This window comes from Fulmarus glacialis, unplaced genomic scaffold, assembly GCF_000690835.1.
Source record: "Fulmarus glacialis isolate BGI_N327 unplaced genomic scaffold, ASM69083v1 scaffold1271, whole genome shotgun sequence".
NCBI classification, from domain to species: Eukaryota; Metazoa; Chordata; class Aves; order Procellariiformes; family Procellariidae; genus Fulmarus; species Fulmarus glacialis.
In genome coordinates this window covers 26543-47361 of record NW_009190656.1, presented here as the reverse complement: position 1 = coordinate 47361, position 20819 = coordinate 26543, and the positions used below count along the sequence as shown (strand labels likewise).

The following is a 20819-nucleotide window of genomic DNA, read 5'->3' as shown; positions in this document are numbered from 1 at the left end:
CTCTACCTTCTGTGCTATTTTGACCTACATAATCGTTATGGGAACACATAACTTGGTAACTAATGCACTAAATTTAACATTACCTGTGAGGACAGTCCTTGCAGATCTTCTGATCAGAGAAGATTCCTTGAAAAGTATTCTTAAATATTTGGTCTCTTCCTATTTTCTGTTGGAGATGTAAAGTTAACATCAGTTGGACATATTGCAGAGTGAAAGACCAAGAAAGCAATAGGAATTTTAAACTTCTGAATACTATGTAGATTATAAAATAAGCCAAATGGCTCTCTGCCTTCTCTTCTGAAGAACAAAGGGGAAAGAGAGAAAAGGTACCAAGGAGATGCATATAAACAAGGAAAGAAATCCCTGAGGTTTTTACCTTGAGGTACTCATCCATTTGATCTATAAGACTGGTGAAGAACTCATAAGCATCCTGTTGCTCTCTAACATAAAGTTCCTTATTCCACATCTTGAAAATCTATATAAAGTATAAATATATATAAAAAGGTGGTTGTTCCATATACATATTACTAAAGAAAGTGTTTTTTTGAAGAAATTTATTATTTTTATATGTTTCAACTTTTTGAAGTAGAACTTACTTTATCTCTAGAAATTCCACAATGAGGAAAGGCTGAATAAACGATTACTTGTTAAGTAGGAAAGCTATATATTCTAAACAAAAAGATGTAATACCTTCCAAAAGTTCTCAGGTACATAATACTGTAGCTTGCTTTCCATCAAATGACCAAAAAGAGATTGAACTTGATAGAACACATTGTCATCTGGATTGTCTGTATCATCATCAATAGAAAGCAAGGCCTGGAAGGAGACAAATAACCTTATTAAATTGGTTCTTGGCAAAATTATTACTGTAAGTTGTCATGACACACAGCACAACAACTTACAATTTATATATTTATTGTGTGTATGTATTTATGCACACACACATAGATACACAGGGGTTTTGTTTGTGTTTTTTGGGTTTTTTTTTGTTTGTGGTTTTTTTTTTTAAACAATTCATTTACAAGTGGTGCTAAGATGAACTTGCAGTTCAGGTGACAGTAATTCCAAAAAGAGGACTTTACTGGATGTTGAACCAATTACCTCTGGGAGACCAGGCTGCATATATAGCTGCTGGAAGACGGCATTCATGTAACAAGTAGCACCACCATTCTTCAGTCCCACAAATCCTGAAATGGAGCGACTATCCACTGGTGGAAGATACTAGAAACACATTTTTTGTCCCAGTCAGTTATAAAAAGTATGAGACTCCAACAACATACTATAGTTTTTATAATCACTTTTATATGAGCTGTTAAGATCAATTTAATGGAAAACCAGGAATATGAAGTCTGAAAGATTGCAAAAGCGCTATATTTGGTCATTTAGACATTTAACACTTTGCACAAACTGTTAAAAATGGCCTAAAATGTATCTAAATAAAATTGGTGATATTTAGGAAATATTTCTTCTTATCCAGATAATAACTGACAAAGACTCATTGGAGTATTTGCTTCTGAGGAAGATCAAATGGATCTGCGTTACTCTTACCTTTTTGTCATTTTAAATTGAAGACCATGGAAATTTCATGAATGGAGCAGTTAAGTACATCATACACAGTACTCAAAACCATGCTAATACAAATCAAAAAAGGCTTCTTGCTTACATCAAACTCCTTGGTAAGTGCAGGGTCACACTGGTGATGCATAGAAAGCAGCTCTTTTGTAATAAGCTGGAGATTGGAAGGTGAGCTATCAGCCAGCATCACTAACACTTCATAAGCAGCTAATCGGCTATCTGCTGTACTGCACCTAAAAAGAAAACCACATTTGAAATCTATTTTGTAGATGACTCAATTATTTCTAATCCCAGAAAGCCATATTACTCAGAACAAGTGACAATTAATGTTCAAAAAGAACACTTTAAATGATAAAACACTCCTGAGAGACTGCAGAGTGCTGTTTTTTTCTTTCTTGGGGAAGGGGAAGAATCGAATCAGAAGAGCAGCACCAGGAACACTCCTTTAAATAAGCCTCCCTTACTGACATGGAGACACCTGTTGTTAACATTCGGTAGCAAGGAAAAGTAAGTGCCTTAAAAAGAAGACAGAGTTGGTTGTAAGTCTGAAGGCAGACAGATATTCTCTATCACTGTAACACTGATGGAGACATAATGACTTATTTACAGGGAGACAAGCTTTGAAAGAGCTAGACCAGATAACTTACTTGCTACAAGAGATGACCTTAGACCTAAGCTGCGCTAGACCAGTACAAAACACTTCTGCTTAGCTCTTTTCAATGGATCATCAAACACTCTAGCCCTTTCTTCTAAAGGCCAAAGAAAAGGCTTTATTTACTTTAAGCAAACAAAAGAGCATGCTTGAGATGAACTGCAATGGAGCAAAGCTGGAGAAAAACCCCAAGGTGTAGCCAGTCCCATTCAGTTCAGGGGTTGCTAAATGCTCCACTGGAACCTTCTTTAGGTTTTGTGGAAAGGCAGTGTGGAAGCGCCCAATCCAACTCTAACACCAACTAGTCAGTGTAGTGTAAGCAATCCAGCTGCAGCAGCACAAAACTCCACATGAGCTAATTTACCCACCCCTTCAGATATTGTATGGCAATAACAGAAGGCAGGTGTGACAGGAAAGAGAAAGCCCACTCTTTTTTTCCCCATTTGATATATTCTGGGCTATTATCAGCTATCTCAGGTGCAAGGAGACTTGCTCAGCTTTAGCTTTTTACAAAACACAGTTCTTTTGAACGGAAAAAGAAAATAGCGGAACTTTTGAGATTCTCATTTACAAGGGGCTTGGAAAGTTAATTTCCTGCTCATGATCCAGTTTAGCCAACTTCCCAAGCGATGATGAGCTAAAGGAGTACTCTTTGGACTCATGAAATCAGCACTCAGTTGTGCTTGCAGTTCATCATTGATCTAACAAAGCACAGGCTTTGGAAGTACAGAAAAGCAAAAACTTTGGGTCACACAAAAATTTACAAAAATGCTATTTGGACACTTATGTAGGAAATGTAAAGAATTGAAGAAACGCTCCAACATTGGTATTAAATCCTAGTATCTGTAGCCCCAGTGTGACATTTGCATTCATGAGATCGAGGACAAAACCCAACATAAACAAAAAACCCCAATTTTTACTTTGGATGAAAGTCTTGCTGACTGATTGCAGCACTGCCTGCTGGAGAATGGCTATTCAGAATAATCCTGGATGCTCGGAAGAGGAAATCATCCAGCAATGGCTTAATCAAAGATGAGCCTGTAACACAGTAATCCACATCTACTGTTAAATACTTACATTATCACCGCAAATGTCAAAAGGTGTTCCATAACAGCAAAATCACTTAATAGCACCATAACAACAAAAAACATATCCAAATATTTTATCAAATGTCGAAGGTACAACAAAGGTACTGCCAAAATTACTCCTTATAGCTCTGTATCACTTCTACCGATGTATTATAATGTCTTCACACATACTGTCTACTGATCAAATCACCTGTTAGTGCTATGCAGAATTGACACTGGTCTAGTCACTTTAGAGTAAAAAGGAATACTTACCAACCATTTCCTTCTCTGCCCCACAAAGAGAAAGGAGAGTCTTGATGAGCCTCAAGTGTCCTGCTAACAGTATGTTATCAGCTTCACTGGTCTCACACTCAGCTGTGCGGTTGGGTTCAAAATTGTCCAGCCAGGTGATCTCATCTTCTAACATGGCAGCTGGGCTTATCTTTAGCTGTTCCATTTCTGATGCTGCAAGAGAAAAAGAAAACCCAGAAAAATTAAAGCTCTATAAATGTAGAATATAAATACAAAGAATTTCAAACGGTTTGATAATGGTCTAGTTTCCCTCACAATGTGTACAAAGTATACCTTCCACAAAGGAACTCATTTCACTTTCCAAAAGGAGTGAGCTGCCTTGCTGTTACCAAACGCCAAGAAAGTCCATGCCAGGCATTAACACAGGACAGCCAGCACACTGGCAGGTCACATCAAGTTCATGGTGTAATAACCCTTCTGTGAAGGCAATTCTACACCTTGTCTACAGAAGGAAGACACGCTTGGAAGCTGCAATCAGAATGACATATGTGCCTGTACATACTTACATGTGAGGTCATCCAATAACTGACATCTCAGGTCAAAATATTCTGTACACTGGGACAAAAGTCTGAAACAGGTACAAATAGAAGAAAGGTTTAATTTAAAATCAGAAACTTTTTTCTAAGCAGTTGCCTTTAAGGCCTGTGTGCTCTGTCCATCTAATCCAAAATAGCATAGCTATCTAGGTATGCTTCTGCATGCACAAGCTTTAAAACAAATTCTTCCCAACAGCTACTTCTGAATGTTATGAATAATATTTAATCCTGCTTTCTTCCTTCGCCTCATAACAATTTTAGTTAATTATCAGACGATGATAAAACAACTACATGTTTTAACTTCTCACTTACTCCTCTATTCAGATTCCTCTAGAAATTGCTGTTTAAAGTTACTATTAAATTCAATAACCTTTGGCCAGTTGGGGACAAATTAACAGGACTGACACCTACAGTCTTTACAGGTGTAATGCGTAACATAAACAACAAGAAATCAGATGAAGTCATGGGTCCAGTCATCACTGAAAAAGCTGGAGCCTTTAGGATTGGTTTCTGATCTGGATCTGTGCAATACTATCAAATAAATTCAATGTTACTGTCATACATCCCATAGCCTCTATGCCTTGTGCAGGATTCCAGACAGGTTCTGACTGCCATGACCACATCCTAGAAAGAGCAGGCCTATTTAGCATTTACCACCACCCGAATGGGAACTCAAATAAGCTGAACTGTAAAAGTTCACAGAGGAAGAGTTGTACCTTGAGAATTCAGCTTTATTTCCCTTCAATTTACGTATTTCTAAAACTATCTGGGGTGTGACCGGGATATCTACTTTTGACAGACTTGCGAAGTCCTAACCCCTTGTGCCTCAGAGCTTCCACAGTGCTACTCATTTAAAAATGTGATAGATTTGCTTCCTGAATAAACATGCATCTGACTTACCTCTGGTTGATTCCTCTCATGATGCTGGTTGGTGACCAAAGAGGCAGCTGGGCACCAAGAACAACACTCAGGAGAAACTGGTTTGGCTTTTGTACATCTGGGTGAGCTGATGTGTCTGTCTGACTAAGGGTGTACAACTGGTCACAGGCAACACGACGAATCTGAAACAGTGTCATTGTCAAACACTAGTAGTTGCTCAAAGGTTGCAAAAAATACACTTCTGTTTTGTTAGAAATCTTACAGAAAAAACAGACATTGAAAAACTTGTGTAAACCAGACTATGAGCTCTGCACCCGCCAGCCAGGGTTTCTCTAGTTATAGGGATTTAGCAACCCACTTTCACCCCTGAGCTAAAAGCTCTGATGCTTTATTAAACACAGATTGTAAATCCAGATAAGGGGGAAAAGATGCAATGACTTCATGCAAAATATATGAGATGCAATGAAAAGAAGTAAGTGTGCCTTGAAAATCTCTAGATTTTAGAATATCCAGAGTAATCTTAAATCAGAAACAATGAGTTTTAGGAGGGTTCTGACATTTGGAAGAATTTTTCAGAAGTTCAGAAGAGTCCATTAAATCTTACCCAAATCTTTTGAGATGCAAGTTACTTGGAACTTTCCCTAAAGTACTAGTTTTACAGAATTTGTCTCACCAAAATGACAGTATTTTCTCTGGACTAGCCACAGCACAGTCCTGTGCACCTCATGGATTAAAAACCGCCTTCAGCATTTTCTATCAACATATCACTAGATTCTGGAATTACTAACAATTATGCAAAGGTTATTCATTCAAATACAAAAAACTGTGGAATATTTGTAATGAACAATTTTATCTTCAGACCATATTAAATGATCTAAATGTACACATTTCAGAAGTATAACATTTAAGAAGTTTTCAGAGAAAGACCCTTACCTCAGCACTTGGTGATCCAAGCAGTATGTCAATGATGAAATCGGCAACACAAGGCAAATTGTAAAAAGATCCTAGAACAAAAGAGTACCAGGCTATCTTTTTAAAAATAATAATTTAAAATAAATCAGTTATAAGTCGTGCATTAAAATACCATAGGACCTAAAGGACATACCCCTCCATTGACACTGAAAAGCAGTAACGGCTATTTGCGTATTTCCCCATCTCCTTCCCTCACCAGAATTGGCACCATGTTATAGCAGCATTTTCCTTCGCCTTCTACCACCACCAATGTTTATACTTCCTGTACACAAAGGTTCAAGTACTAAACACTAGCTATGCAAACAGCAGCACGTACAGAATTACATACTTCAAAGCCAGTGCAAATATTTATATATCGGCAGTAAGTCAGCTTTCCCAAAACTTCACTAAGGCACAGCACTACATGCCTTGTTTCATGCCACCTGTTCTTCAGTCCTGGGAAAAAAACCTGTATTTTTAAATGAAATTTTGTGTTTTTAACTTGAGCTGTCTCAGCTTACAAAGCTAGAAGTTTCTCATGATTTTTTTGTACTTGTCTGTCTCCAAAAGCCTTCCCCCACCTTACTTATATTTCAAATAGTGAGTAATGCAATTCTATTTCATACCTAGTTGCTGACTGCGTAGCTGAAGGCAGGTTACTAAGAGAGACAAGGCTTCTCCAGCAACCAGAGCATCTTTGGTGGACACAGACTGCTGTCTCACACAGATACCAGCGTGCAGCGCAGTTGGCTCTCCTTCGCTTCCTGAACTGCAATTACTTCCTGCATTAAGAAATGAACAAGTGCTGTAATCCATTATATTTTTCAGATGTTTTCAGCTTCTGGTCGTTCTCTGCAATTTAAAAAACTTCTCCAAATGCCACATCTCCAGATGCCACGTGAATGTACAGCATTCTTCTCAGATTTGTGTAATTCAATCATATAATATCCCGAGCGGGAAGGGATCCAAGAAGATCATCGAGTCCACCTCCAATGAATTCAGCTTCAAGCTTCAAAAGCGTTCAATTAAGAATAAACCAAACGCTTTCTTTAGATTGGTTTAGAGACACAGTTAACCTACCTGAGCTGCTAAGTCTGTTTCGAATCCCAGCAGGAAATAAAGTATTGCTCTCTTTTATTGGCTGACTACTTCCCACGAGGTCCAGTCGTCCTGCAGCAGCAGCCCAAGAGAGTCGCATGAAGCAAGCCACTGTGGAAGTGAAATCATTCACCTCCATAGTCTGAAGGAACAAGAAACAGCAGTTACTTCTGTGATATTCAAACAGCCTTTGTTAATCATAGCGATAAGAGGAATGTATCTTCTGGATCATGTCAAATTGACATTTGGATTTGTTTTCCTCTAGCAGGCTCAAGGATACAAGAGTCTTTTTGTTCCCAGGGAGAGATTAGTATTGCTCCCTTAACAGGAAGTAGTTCGTTTTTAAATTCTCCACTAGGGTAGACACCCTTTTCACCTATCTGGAGTTAGGCATGCTGATTTCAATCATATCGATCCATTTGGGAAGCACTGCCCAAGAACCTAACATAGCATACTCGTTACATTAACTATGAAGTTCTTTCAACTGGACTCAACTTTCAAACGGGTTGAGTTCTTGTCAGATTAGATTGTTTTAGTAAATAGCCAGTCTCAGATTGATTACACTGATATGCCTATTAAAGGAGAAAATAGCATTTTCTTGAAGTATTGAAAACAAAAATTTCCTTTTTCCCCAAGGTACCATCAAGCAAATTTAATTTTTAATGACCTATTTGAAACAAAAAACTTGCCCAAAACTTATAATTCAAAGAAACGTGGACTATAAGCCAGAAGTTCAAGCAGGAATCTTCTCCTTTCTATTCACAGAAAATTAACAAGAATAAGATCTTAAGAGTTAAGCATGACTGAAAATAAATCATAAGTAAGATTTCTGTGTAGATCTATTTCTGGTAAGCACTTTTGGGCTACTGCTTCCTTTTGGACTGCCAAAATAGTTTCTGAGACTATGTTAAAATTCAGATCAAGGTTGGGGAGAGAGACTGATGGTCAGGATTTTCAGAGGCCTGGGCAAGAACCTGTGTAAGAGGTAGACTTTTGTTTAAAAATCCAGGAGTTATACAGCTGTCACTGGAGACGACACCGCTACATCACCATAAATCATCAAACACTTCCTTACTTGTATGGCAACTCTTGCTGCTGGTATGATTTCTTCTACCCTAATGGAGGATCTATCAGACACAGAGAGCTGTCGGTAGGATGACTTCTCAGGTGTTCCACAAATGGACATCTGCCTACTTGCTTGTCGGCTGACATTACGGAAAGGGCGTGAGGACAATGCTTCTACCCCATCTTTAATGAAATCCTCATCCAGTAAGGTAGGCATTGTCTGGCCAACAAGCAAGAACCTACATTCACAGAGCAAAAACGTCAGGCTTATTTTTGAATGTTCACAGCAAGTGAATGAAACAGAACTCAAAGTACCAATTAATCTTAAATATTACAAGCCGCACTCTAAAAGCCAAGAAAGTAGCACTTTATCTAATGAAAGGCAATTACATACCTTGCAAGTTGCAGGCAGATGGAATAGACTCCCTGTCTTGTTTCATAGTCTACTTCTGATGGGATGGAATCTCTCTGCATCACATTCACCACCAAACTTAAAAACAAATCAATAAGACAGACTCCGTTTGAAAATGTTTTACATTAGGAGAGAGCTGCAATTAATTTATCTCTATCCTTTCTTCCTCCTATGCAGTCAGCTGAGTGCCAGTCAAAACTGCCAAACTGGTGTGTTTGGAGACTAACATCCCCATTTTCCCCTCCTACATCTACAGATGGAAGCTTTCTATTCCTGCAGGAAAATCCTTCAGGATCTGTCGGGGGGGTGGGGGAGTGGGTAGATAGAATTACAGAGAGCAACATATACTTGATAAATCTAACACAAGCACAAGCAGTTTTGCCAGGTCTTCCAAACCACTCACATTGTGCCTCAACTCTTATCTGAAGGGTCTGAATTTTGGAGACTGTAAAATTTCATTTGATTCCCACTGCACGATCTATGCTTTGACTGCTTAAAATGTCCACTGGTATCTACGCAGGACATAGTGTAATGTACATACTTGCAAATTTGAACTGAAACACTTAAATGCTAACTACTGAAACATCAACCACCTTAGTAAAAGCTACACTTCACAAGCTTATCTGTGCCTAACTTTATTTCGGGGTTTAACAACATGTACCCTATCACATTACTATGGTAGCTACAGTAGCTTTTCAGACACTGGATAATGAAAAAATGACTTTGGGTGTTTTTTTTTTTTTTTTCCTCAGAAAAAGCAGCTGACAGGGGTACTAGTGTGCTACAGTGTGGAAATCGGAAACCACGCAGAACTGCTAACTAAATGAAGTGTTATAAATTGAGTCAAGATTTTGAAATCTAACCTCAAACCTCCTGCTCTGAGGAAGTTTTCACAGAAAGACTTGGCACAGTTTCTTGCCATCTCATCATCTGCAGTTGGCATCAGCTTGGAGCTCAGTACCTAAAAGAAATGAATAAATAAGCATGCATACAGCCCCCCTGCCCTTAGTATTCCTTATTTCCTGAAGGTTAGAAGTATAACAGGAAAAAATCCACTACAAATGAAGCAGTTAACAATACACTTATGCAAAGCTGTAGTCAGTAAAGAGAAATCACATTAAAAATATTCAGGACAACTATTGGTATTACAGATATTTATTCTGTATCAAAGGGCATTTTTTTTCTCATTGCAATTCACTTGTTAAGGGAAAGGATAAAGTACATACTCTAGCACATGAAATGTTGTTTTCAGGCTCAGTTGGTGCTCCTTAAGAGCCCAAATCCCTCTCCTTTCTAGATTTTCAGTTGACAGTACCCCATACAACACCCTACATATGGCTTACTTATTGATTCATGTCTTTTCAAACATAACCATATTACTATTACTGGTTTTTTTTGTAAAAGATGATCCATGTAATTCTACGGGCCTTATGAACATAAACCACTGTATCATCCCTCCTGTTTTAAGTCAGCACTAAACTTCACAGCATGCAATTACTCTCAGAAACACGGCTATAAGGAAGTCTGCAGTCTCTGTGGGTCAGATCTCATGTACATTTATAATCAATTTCACTTCCTTTTACATAAAGAAAAATCAAAACAACACCCAAACAAACAAAAAACCCCCAGCACCTCCCAAAACCCCAGAAAACCCCTAGAAGTTATTTACTTTGTTGAAAAGTCCCTTTGTCACATACAGCCAACAATGCTGCATGTGGGAAAACAAAACACATCTTTTCCAGGTTCACAGGTCACAAGAATGGTTTACAGAGTTCCAGGCATGAAATCTTATCACAACACTGCATGATACAACCCTGAACATCTGCAACATTTAATTTTCATCTCTTTCACTTTCTCTGCAAATTTCCTGTGTGCATTTTTTTCAGAAAGCAGTCCGGACTGGTTCCCATATTTTCAACAGATCACCAGCGGAGGGGATAAAAAAGCACATCATCCTTTTCCTGACAGAAATCATCTTCCAGTTGGCTTGACTGGACTTGAGGAACAAGTCCACTCTCATAATCTACACATCTAATCCAGTTTATTACTTCTCATCCCTTGCCAGAAAAGCAAGCAATTTATTACTTGCTTTTATTATTTTCTCTGGCATAGAAGCAGCAGATAACTCGTCATACTGTAAGATAACCTGCCAGTTCAACAAGATACCCTTGCTGTGATATGCTAAACCATTTGCTTTCAGTTGTTGAACTTATCAACATATTTCAAAGACATCATCAAATATCTTTCATTCCAGCTGTACAGAAAAGGGGGAAATCCTAACGCTGCAGTGTGATGACAGTGTAGGAAGATGAAGAGCTAACATTAGATTACAGAATCCCAAAGGAAACCAACCACAAGAAAATTCCTACAGTAATCTTGGCACACACCGAGAATGAAAGAGAATAACTTTGTCCACTGTTTTTGAAGCTGCTGGCAACAGGTCCTCCAACTTCAAGTTGTTCAAATCGTATTTGTAATGAGTCCTTATAAACAGTGGGACCTGCGAGTGGAACTAGAAACTGTCCAGCTTCCTAGAGTGTGCAGATTACAGTGTCCTAGCAATGACACCAGCTGAACTCTCTTATACTCTTTAAAATCCATGCACTGAACACTTGGAAAGAACCTTATTACAGGGGCCAATTCGGTGTTTTGGCTAAAGAACTTACCCAGGAGAAAACTTAGAGGTAAAAAAATTGTATGTATTCCACTCACTTTACATGCACAGCTAAAACAATCCAGAAGCTTCTGGGTAAAAGCCCTGCACATTTGGATAGTGAAAATTCTTCACAGTTGAATGCTTCTCAAAAATATTCCTCCTTAGCGTCTACAGACAGAATATGGTAGACTTAGATACAAAGGAAGTTAGCATTCTTTTTCTTTCAAATTGAATCGAGCAAAACCAAACTAAACAACAGCTCCCATTAATTAAAAAAAAAAAAAAAAAAGGTTGGCTCTTTTAATATATACTAAAAACCACATACTCAGAGTTTCTGGAGATTCAAGCAGGAATTTTACCTAAACAGTAAGGACTTTGATGTTTCTTTGCTTCTCTCCACGTATTTCAGTATACTCCTTCCATCTTGCAAATCACAAAAAGAGGGGCCTGGCTTCACAGTAAAATCTCTAAAGGGGAACTTTTTACCCCTTTCATTCTGTGTAGAATTTTATCACATACATAAAAGCAGACTATGACATGACATTTGCATTTTGCATAATGACCCTGTCATGGTGGACTCCTGCCCAAGAAACTTTGAACTACTTAAACCTTAGTCTCAGAAACACAAGTAGAAAGAAGTAAATTTGTTTTCTTACCTCTAAATTGTAGAGCACTCTGAAGGTGGACATGCCTGGTGCAAAAGATCTGAAAAGACTTTCTAGTATTGAACTAGCACTGGGCTGATGTTGGTGTTTTGAAGACAAGGACGGTGATTTTGAAGACTGAGAACTTGGTTCTGATAGCAGCGTTTTCTAGGAGGAATAAGCCACAGAAGAAACATTTTGAGACTGTTGTAATTGGTATTACATTTCCTATAACCCCTGTAATAACCCTCTTGCCTCCAGCTGCTTGGAAATAAGTTAATAAACCTTAACATGAGCATTATTTTCCAGTAGAGTTTCAAACCCTTCACAGATTATAATCTGACAGTGAATTTAAGAAACCTGGTAGTAAAATCCTTTTTGTTAAGCTCACCAAGATTACTTATTGTTTAATCCATACCTTCCTTCCCAGGGAATCAAGCTGATCAAGAGCCTCTTGAATAGCTGGGTCAGTGGGAATTAAGAGAAGAAGTTTCCTCACTCGCAGTGTTATCCTGAAAAGTTATCAGAAATTACTTGCACACAACAGTGTTCAGCCACACTGTGGCTGGTGAATGCCTACACACTGCAAAATAAGTAGCTATTCAAACTTTGCAGTGTGAGCATTTCTTCAATATTTAATAAACATTTAGTTGCTTACCTTGGCTCCTCTAGATTGGCAAGCTGGTAAAGCATATCAAACACATTACACACGAGAGCCATGACTACTCCAGGGAGGGATTTCTCCTAAGAATTAAGCAGAAATACAAAGGTATTTTTCTCCCCTCTCTGTTGCAAGTAATTTAAGAGAGCTCTTCACTAAAGCAACTGACCCAGATGCCAACCTGGCCCACCGAAATCCCAGCTACTTTCTAGACTGAGACAACATTTGAATTTTTACATTACCCCATTTCCCTTTTAACAATCCATTTTTGAAGTCAATCGTTAGTTAGGGTTGACATACAAAGCACCAGGAGTGGTCTGAACTGATTGATGCTTCTTAGTTTATTTTCATACTGCAGCTTTATTAATAGTGGAAATCTGGAAATCTCTCCCCCCAACAACAAATATACAATCTCAAAATTAAATCATATGGGTCTTGTTTGTTTAAAAGACCCTGTAGAGATTAATAAACAACAAGCAGGCTACAACAGGTGACAGAACACAGATTATAAAGTCCAATCTGCATGCATAAGGCAATTGTGTATTTAAATGCTTTGTTTCAATTGCAGTTTGAAAGCAAAACCAGACTACTAAAGACTGGATACTCAAGCTGATGTGAACAGCTTCTGTCTCATCTTACTATACATCTTCCACAGGAGCTGTGTCTCCCTCAACTATTTCCCCTCCAGGAAAAATCTGAGGGAAAGTTTCAGGCTATTACACTGTACCTGTTCCATTGCATAGGATGAACTAAATACACTGCCGCTGTTGCTGGAACTGGTTGAGGAATCTGCAGAGCTCCCTGATGGAGTCCCACTTCCTGATGTTTTTACTGTAAGGACTTGTTCATCAGAGAAGCCCAGTTGGTGGAGTAGTTTCTGATCTTTGTTCACAGTTAGCTGCAAGAAAATATTTATCATTTAGTTCTGGAAAAGAGACTCAATTTCATAAAGAATGAGAATTCTTTGTACTTAACATACCAGGCTATCATTGGCAAATATCTGTATATTATCCACAGGCGAATTCAACATCTTTGCTATCTTCCACCTGACGCTCCCTACAGTTTCATTGCTATGAGCCTGTAAAATTAAACAACACTGGTTCAGTAAGTCTGCTCAAGCAGTAAATTCCAAGTGAAAAAAAGAAAAATCTTCCATTTTCTCCTCTGCATAGGGTGATAGAGGTATTGTCCACAAAAGAGACTGACAGGGTAGGACAGCAGTAGAAATGCTCCATCACTGACAGCGAGCAAACAACTTCTTCTTCCCCACCCTGGAATGATGATCAAAATACATTTAGTCTACAGACACTTCCATTACAGTAGCTTTATACACACTTTTAACATTTTCAAATAGCTTTCAAGTTGACTGGAGTCCTTAAAACCAGCTTACTCTGTTCAGCCCAGGCACCAAAAAACCCAAGAGTAGCTACGTGATCAACACCGCATGACACACATAACCTGTGCACACATACCTCTATGGTGAAGGTATCTTTGGTAGACTCGTACGTAACATTAAGTGTTAAAAGATGTCCATGGAAAGAGGCACCATGAGGTAGAATAGTTCGGGGAACAGAATAAAGGTCCTACAGGAAGAGAAGGATGACAGTAAATACCACCCTTGAAATCAAAGACATTTCTATGATGGTGTGTAACAAAGTTACTGGAGTTGCATAGGTTTAAATAACTTTTACTATTTTTAACAATGTTAGAAGTTGTGTTCTTAGCCTCGCCCAGTAAGAAATTACATATCTTACCTCTATTGTTATCACATAACGCTCTGCCAACAGCAGCAGTCTCTCAATTATTACAAGTTTAGTTGACCTAGAGATAAACATTGAAAACAAGAGTAACTGGTCTCGGAGATTAATTTTCAACACCCACAGGTAACTACCATGAATTAGCTGTTTTCAGATGTAACTCCTTAAACTTGGAGTTAATTCAGTTGAAATTAAATAGGAAAACAGGCCAAGAAGCTTGTGTTACACTGCTTGAGATGTAGCCAGCTTCAGAAGAAGCTTCATGTTTCTGAAGGTCCCACCCTGCGCTCATATATTTAAGCTATACACATATTTAGGTATGCGTAAGTTAAGCTAGAGGATGAAAAAACATCCTTTTCTCTCCCAATTAAAAAAAGCCCCAAACACAAACTCTGCTGCCCCAGAAATATTACATGACTAATAGGCTAGTAATAGTCTGTGGGTTTTTTTGTGTGGTTTTTTTTTGTTGTTGTTTTTTTTTTGTTTGTTTTGTTTGGCTGGTTTTGGTTTTTAGGGGGCTGGGGGGGGTGTTGTGTTTTTTTTTTTTGTGGGGGGTGTTGTTTTTTTTTTTTGTTAAAACCAAAGGTTTTTCAAAGTCTCTTTGGAACTCAAATTGCATTGTAATTGGAATATTCAATCGAGAAACCACCAGAATATACAACTACCAATATTGAGAATTTTAATTAGCACTCAAAATCATGTGGGAAGCAGCTGGAAGCAAATGTCTACTGCCACATTTATTCTTTTAAAGGCAGGCCTACCTGTAAGGAGACTGAACTGATGTTGCTACCGTAGGCATAGCAGTTGCTGTAAGCATTTTTGTAGCTCTTGTAACAGCATGGGTTAACGTTGGACCACCGAGTGCAGAGCTGGCTGCCTAGAATACAAAGCAGAATATAAGTGCTGGTTTACATGGACAATCAGTATGTCCTGGAGAGCTAAGAGGACAAGAAATATTTGTGAAAATAATTTTTTTCTTTAAATAGAATTATCATAGTCAATTATTCTAATTCTAAGATACAAAACTGAAAAAGGCTGTAGGTACAAGAACAATTAAAATTTGTCCTTTACCTCTAATCGTGTGTAGCAATCAGCAATGAATTTCTTGTGCAGCGATACTGAATCCTAAAAATAAAACGTACAAATTAATTAGAACTTAAGCTATAATCATAGGAATTACTCAAACTGACAGAACCCAACAAATTACACTCTTTAACATGCAAAGTATCAAGGCTCTATGAATGTCAAAGCACTTTCATGTACAAATATATGCCCACCTTTTTCAATCTAGGAGTTAGATTAATATAGCTGTAATTTATTATCAATTGAATAGCTTCATTGGCAATTTCTTCATCAGGTGACTCCATTGCAATCTTCCAAATGAAATCCATTCCTATTAATTCCAGTTTTTCTACACTCTACATAAGAAAGAACAACAGTAATTTGGATTTCTTACACAATAGTGAGTTGAACCACAGGAACAAAACAGTCTTCTATCCGCTGGAAAAGCATCTTTTGACTGAATCTTAAAAATTTTCTTTTCCAAAAAGCTGCCAAGCTTTGGCACGGTGCAAAGTGAAATTAATAGCTGCGGATTTGTATACTTATACTAGGAAAAATAATAATTTGTTTACAGGTGGATAAACAAGTTCCAAAGAACACCCTCAGTCAAGCCAACTGAAAAATTAAAGACTTCAAAAGCACGGAGAAATTTAATCGGGAATGGAATTTGTTTCACAGAGGTCAACACGGTAACTAACCACATAATAAACCATCACAAAACCTACTATGATACTCGGAAAAAAATTATGCATTTGAAGTAAGTTAACTCTCTGTGATAAAGATCTAAAATGCCTATGGAAAACTACTTAACATATAACCATTAACAGAAACATTGAAGGATCATAGAGTTAAAATTACTGCAGGTTAGAATTTGAATATGATAGGCTTAAATCTCTTGTAAAGAAGAAAAAAAAAGAAAGGAATATTTCCCTGCTAGGGAGAAGCAAAAAATGCACACTAGAATTCATGATTATTAATAAAAAAGTAGTCCACTCATTCCTCCTGCAATGTTTTAGAAGCTACATACCAGCTTTCAGCTACCAATTGCTGAATTTTAACTGTTACAATTCTGGAGTTTTAGCTTCAGAATTTAACAATGTTAATGCTAGAAGGACGATCTGCATATTAATACAAACATGACCATGTCAAACAGCTGCTAAAGAATCCTTGTCTCACCTCCTCCCATCCCCAAGATGCCACAGGTAGTACACAAGAACAAACTTGCTAGAACACTCACCAATTGAGTTCCTTGCCTCTTTAGTCGATGGTCACACAGGTTCACATTTTCAAAGAAAGTCTTAAATAAACTAAAACCTGAAAGTGAAAAAAAGATGCAAGCTTTTTATTCAGGTCAGGTTAAGTTTCTATGTTTTTTTGAAAAAAATGAAGATATCAAATACAGGAGATTACCTTTTGCCTCTACAACTATTAAAACTCAAAATGATAGAAAAAGATGCCTTTATTATAATGATTTACAGAACTGTTTGGAAATTTAATTTGAAGGCATAGGAAGCAAATTTCTGGTATATATTTCAAAAACAAATCTGTTGATCAAAGCCATTTTCTTACCATTCATAGTAATTTCATATGACTCCAGTTTAAGAATTTTCTCTTTGAAGAGCTGTTGCTGTACATCACTCTCTAGATCATGCTGTCCTTTTGTAAACCACTCAAAGCACATCTGTGAATGAAAGGCAGATGTATTTTTACCCCATTGTCATGGCAAATATTTTAGTTTTATACAGCATTGGCAAACTATGTCAGATACTACAGTAACTCATCTTACAGGAGTTTTATCTACAGCAAGAGGTTCAAAATATAATCTCATAGTAACCTCACATAATATACAAGCTGTATTGCAGCATTAGGGTACTTCATCTTTATAGTCATGTTTTACCCAAATAATGCTGAATGTCTCTTTTATGACTCTGCAAACTTGCATGTACCCCTTTTCAAACCAGCATCCATAAACCTGCAACTAATCTCCTGGTCAACGTTCCTCCTTCAGTCAAATTTAATGTTAAAAGAGCATACTAGTCCTAAGTGAATATGTAACAGTGGCTCCAATAGCTTACACAAAGCATATAATGCATTATTAGTTTGTGTTTGCTACTTACGTTTCACATGTCTCAACAAATACACGTGCTATTCATGATCCATTAAGACTCACTCTGCAACCACAGACACCAGCTTTTCAAGTTTTTCTTACCTCTCGATCTAACTCACAAACATCCTGGCCAGTTACAAGGCATTCCCAGATCTCCCTGGCACGATTCCAGCCCAAATAAAGGGTGGCTTCTTGCAGAAAAAATGCCAAAAATTTTAGATGTGCCTCCAAATACTGAGAAAGAGGAAACAAAAACTCAAGCTTAGGACTTTTCTTTCTGAAACAAGAACTCTGAGCATTCTTTTTATTTTTTGCAAACTCAGTTGTCAAGTAATAGTACACTTTGCAAAGCCTGGAAAACAGAAATTGTTTCTGCAGTGAGATTTTTATTTTACACAATTTTTAACGTTACTTCTTTTTGATTACCTTTCTGAAAAGGAACATTGAAGTCCCCTTGGATTTGCTATTACTTTCCTTATACTGGTATTATTTGACACTAGTTACTAAGTCACAACTAGTGTGGAAAAAATAATTATCAAAACCTTAGCAACAAACTGTTACAAGCTATCTGTGTGTGTGGCTTCCATGTCCTAACTAGCAAATCCGTTTCAGGTTTCAAGAGCTTCACACCAAATTCAAAGGCATAGTCTCCACAAGAGTAGTTGAAATGAAAGCTGGTGGAGAAGCTGGAAGCTGCACAAGCTTGGAGACAGGAGGTCCTAGGGTGAGGAGATCTAGCTCTCGACCAGTTAAAGACTTTGCTAAGAAACTTGTAGAGTGTGATGTTTGCCCACCCTTGCTCTATAATATAACAAGAAAGCTACAACAAGCCCTAATAGGTAAGTGTCAGAACTACAAATAAAAACTAGTGTAATTATTCACCAGAGAGAACATACATACCAGTGAATTCCAAAAATGCAACATCACCTAATCTCACGCAACTTGGTCAGTAACACACTACATCATGTTTTCAAAAATCTAAGGTAGTATGAAATTCAGGGTTCAGTACCTCCCGGTAAGTGTATCGGCCATCCACTAATGTTGCTCCAACAAGCCCTCCTGGACCTGCCACAGATGCAGCCAAACGGTGGCATGATATTAAGCTTCCTGTCACCAACTTCACTATTTCAAAGTTTTTCTTTAAATCTTGAATAATGCTCTTGGAGGGAAAAAAAAAAAAAAAAAAAAATTGAGAAAAGAGGTTTTTAAGAAAATACATAAACAGGCACGTGCACACAGCAGTCTGTTCTTCTAGACATGTGTCTCTTATCAGAAGGAGTAATGTTCCCCTCTCACCAGAGTCAGCTGTATCCCTTCCAAGCATCCAAAGCCCCCTGACGTTAGTGTTTTCAGCATGCACTGAAATACACGTGCTGCAGATGGCAAACAAAGTCCCACACCTCCGCTCAGCCACTGTATAACACACGTGACTTGCTGGTATTCTAGTCTGTTTTCCAAGAGTCAATGTCAATTCAATTACAAAGCAGCTGGTCTAAACATTAGCCATTGTTCATTTGTTAACAGAGGCATGCCTGTTAACTATTCTACAAAAAGCTGAGAATAAAATAAATTAGTCCTGACACAGCAAACAGATTTATACGTATATACACGCACACACAAATGGACGGCACGCAACACAGCATCTCTAATTGAACAGTTTGTTTATGCTACATCACTAAACTGTACTTAAACTGTTTCTTAGTGGTGCTTTTTTTGTTGTTGTTTGTTTTTTTCTTTTTTCCTCCCCTCACTTCTAAATTCAGACTTCCATGTTCTACAGAAGCAGAGCCACACAGACATAAAAAGGGCTTAAAAAATAATCTCAGCATATATTCTTACCTTGTCTTGTTTTTGGTAAGTTTGCTTAATAAATGAACGTGTGATTTCATGGAGCTGACGTAATGCTGGCACCACCCACACAAATTGAGGATTATTGTGCTGGGACGACTATTAGTAGGAAAGGTAAAAACAATTACACATGTGTACATGCTCAACAACAGATTAACTTTCCTCTTAGACTCCTAGAAGCCTAACAATTTCTATTAATGCCGCTGTTTCAAAACAACAGCTACTAGCTCTGAAGGCTTCAGTTACTTGTTCCTGGTCCCTTTCCAAACACACTCAAGGTGTCCTTCTTCACTTTCTACAAGGAGTCCTTTGACACACACATATGCCATTTTGCTACCCTCATTAAGCAGCCCAAAGTACCACCTCCTTGCTAGAGAACATGCAAATTAAGTAGACAAAAAGAACTCAGTAGCATCAGGGAGAGATTATAACCACCACCTTCCTCAATTATGGGAGATGAAGCAGGCCTGTTAGGGCACAAAAGGGCAAATCCAGTCAAATGATGTTACTTATTGCTAAAGCAAGAATAATAGAAGAACGAACTTGAAATACTACTGAGGGTTAAGAGATAAGAAGAAATTTCTGATTGGTGCTGCAAGGAGCCCTCTGATAGGAAGCAAAGGATACTTAAGCTGCATTTTGAAAGAGATCCTACAAAGAATAACCCTCCTACCTCATTGTTAGAACTGCTCATCACTTTTCTGGGAGGCTTCGTTTTCTGTAAAGTTTGACCACACAAACCAGTACTGAGGTTGCTTGTTCAGAGAAGTGATGTCTGGTTTAAATACTGACAACAACCAATACCGCCGACACACTTAGAGAGATTAAAGTAACCTGCCCATAACAGAGAGCTCTCTACCGAAGACTCCCTCATGTATTTAAGAATGCTGCCTTAGTATTATATTCCCTCCCAGTTTATGTCTTCATTTCCCCTAATGAAGGGAAATAAGAAATGATGTATTTTTAAACATCTGCTGTATGGTTACTCCAATCCCTTCCAGCCTACAGTGACAGCTTCCCTTTAGTGTTACCCACTGCAGCACCTCTGTTAAGGCCCTCGCCAGAATGTAAGTAAAAAGAATGCAAGAACAAGAAAGGACAAGAGAAGATCCAAAAGAAAAGACTGCAAGTTTTACAAAGGTTGAGAACTCAAAGTTTGAAATCCGTATTCATAAACACACACACAAAAAAGTGTGATCGATATCAAGAAGCAACATACTGCCTCCTAAACAATTAAAATCCTCTACAGATGCTGCAACACAGACAAAACTTAATTTACCATGAAATAAATGAATGAAAAAAGTTCAAGCATTTTTCTTTATTTACAGGTATACTTCAAGGTTGAGAACTCAAAGTTTGAAATCCGTATTCATAAACACACACACAAAAAAGTGTGATCGATATCAAGAAGCAACATACTGCCTCCTAAACAATTAAAATCCTCTACAGATGCTGCAACACAGACAAAACTTAATTTACCATGAAATAAATGAATGAAAAAAGTTCAAGCATTTTTCTTTATTTACAGGTATACTTC

At 37.8% G+C, this 20819-nt stretch overlaps 1 protein-coding gene across 1 annotated transcript in view; it reads right to left on the bottom strand.

Moving 5' to 3' along the window:
* Window positions 1-20819, bottom strand: part of USP24 (ubiquitin specific peptidase 24) — a 51656-nt gene that overhangs the window by 17232 nt on the left and 13605 nt on the right. The window contains exons 15-44 of the mRNA XM_009586016.1: window positions 19274-19381; window positions 18444-18593; window positions 17537-17668; window positions 16897-17008; window positions 16565-16641; window positions 15543-15683; window positions 15337-15390; window positions 15027-15142; window positions 14263-14329; window positions 13981-14091; window positions 13488-13586; window positions 13236-13406; window positions 12506-12591; window positions 12266-12359; window positions 11860-12015; window positions 9411-9508; window positions 8530-8625; window positions 8146-8374; window positions 7053-7212; window positions 6599-6754; window positions 5955-6025; window positions 5043-5203; window positions 4113-4174; window positions 3568-3759; window positions 3148-3265; window positions 1664-1808; window positions 1102-1221; window positions 691-816; window positions 377-475; window positions 84-166 (exon numbers count right to left, since the gene is read on the bottom strand). Of these exons, the coding sequence (XP_009584311.1) occupies window positions 84-166; window positions 377-475; window positions 691-816; window positions 1102-1221; window positions 1664-1808; window positions 3148-3265; window positions 3568-3759; window positions 4113-4174; window positions 5043-5203; window positions 5955-6025; window positions 6599-6754; window positions 7053-7212; window positions 8146-8374; window positions 8530-8625; window positions 9411-9508; window positions 11860-12015; window positions 12266-12359; window positions 12506-12591; window positions 13236-13406; window positions 13488-13586; window positions 13981-14091; window positions 14263-14329; window positions 15027-15142; window positions 15337-15390; window positions 15543-15683; window positions 16565-16641; window positions 16897-17008; window positions 17537-17668; window positions 18444-18593; window positions 19274-19381 (3590 nt within the window). The remainder of the gene's footprint in view (window positions 1-83; window positions 167-376; window positions 476-690; window positions 817-1101; window positions 1222-1663; window positions 1809-3147; window positions 3266-3567; window positions 3760-4112; window positions 4175-5042; window positions 5204-5954; window positions 6026-6598; window positions 6755-7052; window positions 7213-8145; window positions 8375-8529; window positions 8626-9410; window positions 9509-11859; window positions 12016-12265; window positions 12360-12505; window positions 12592-13235; window positions 13407-13487; window positions 13587-13980; window positions 14092-14262; window positions 14330-15026; window positions 15143-15336; window positions 15391-15542; window positions 15684-16564; window positions 16642-16896; window positions 17009-17536; window positions 17669-18443; window positions 18594-19273; window positions 19382-20819) is intronic.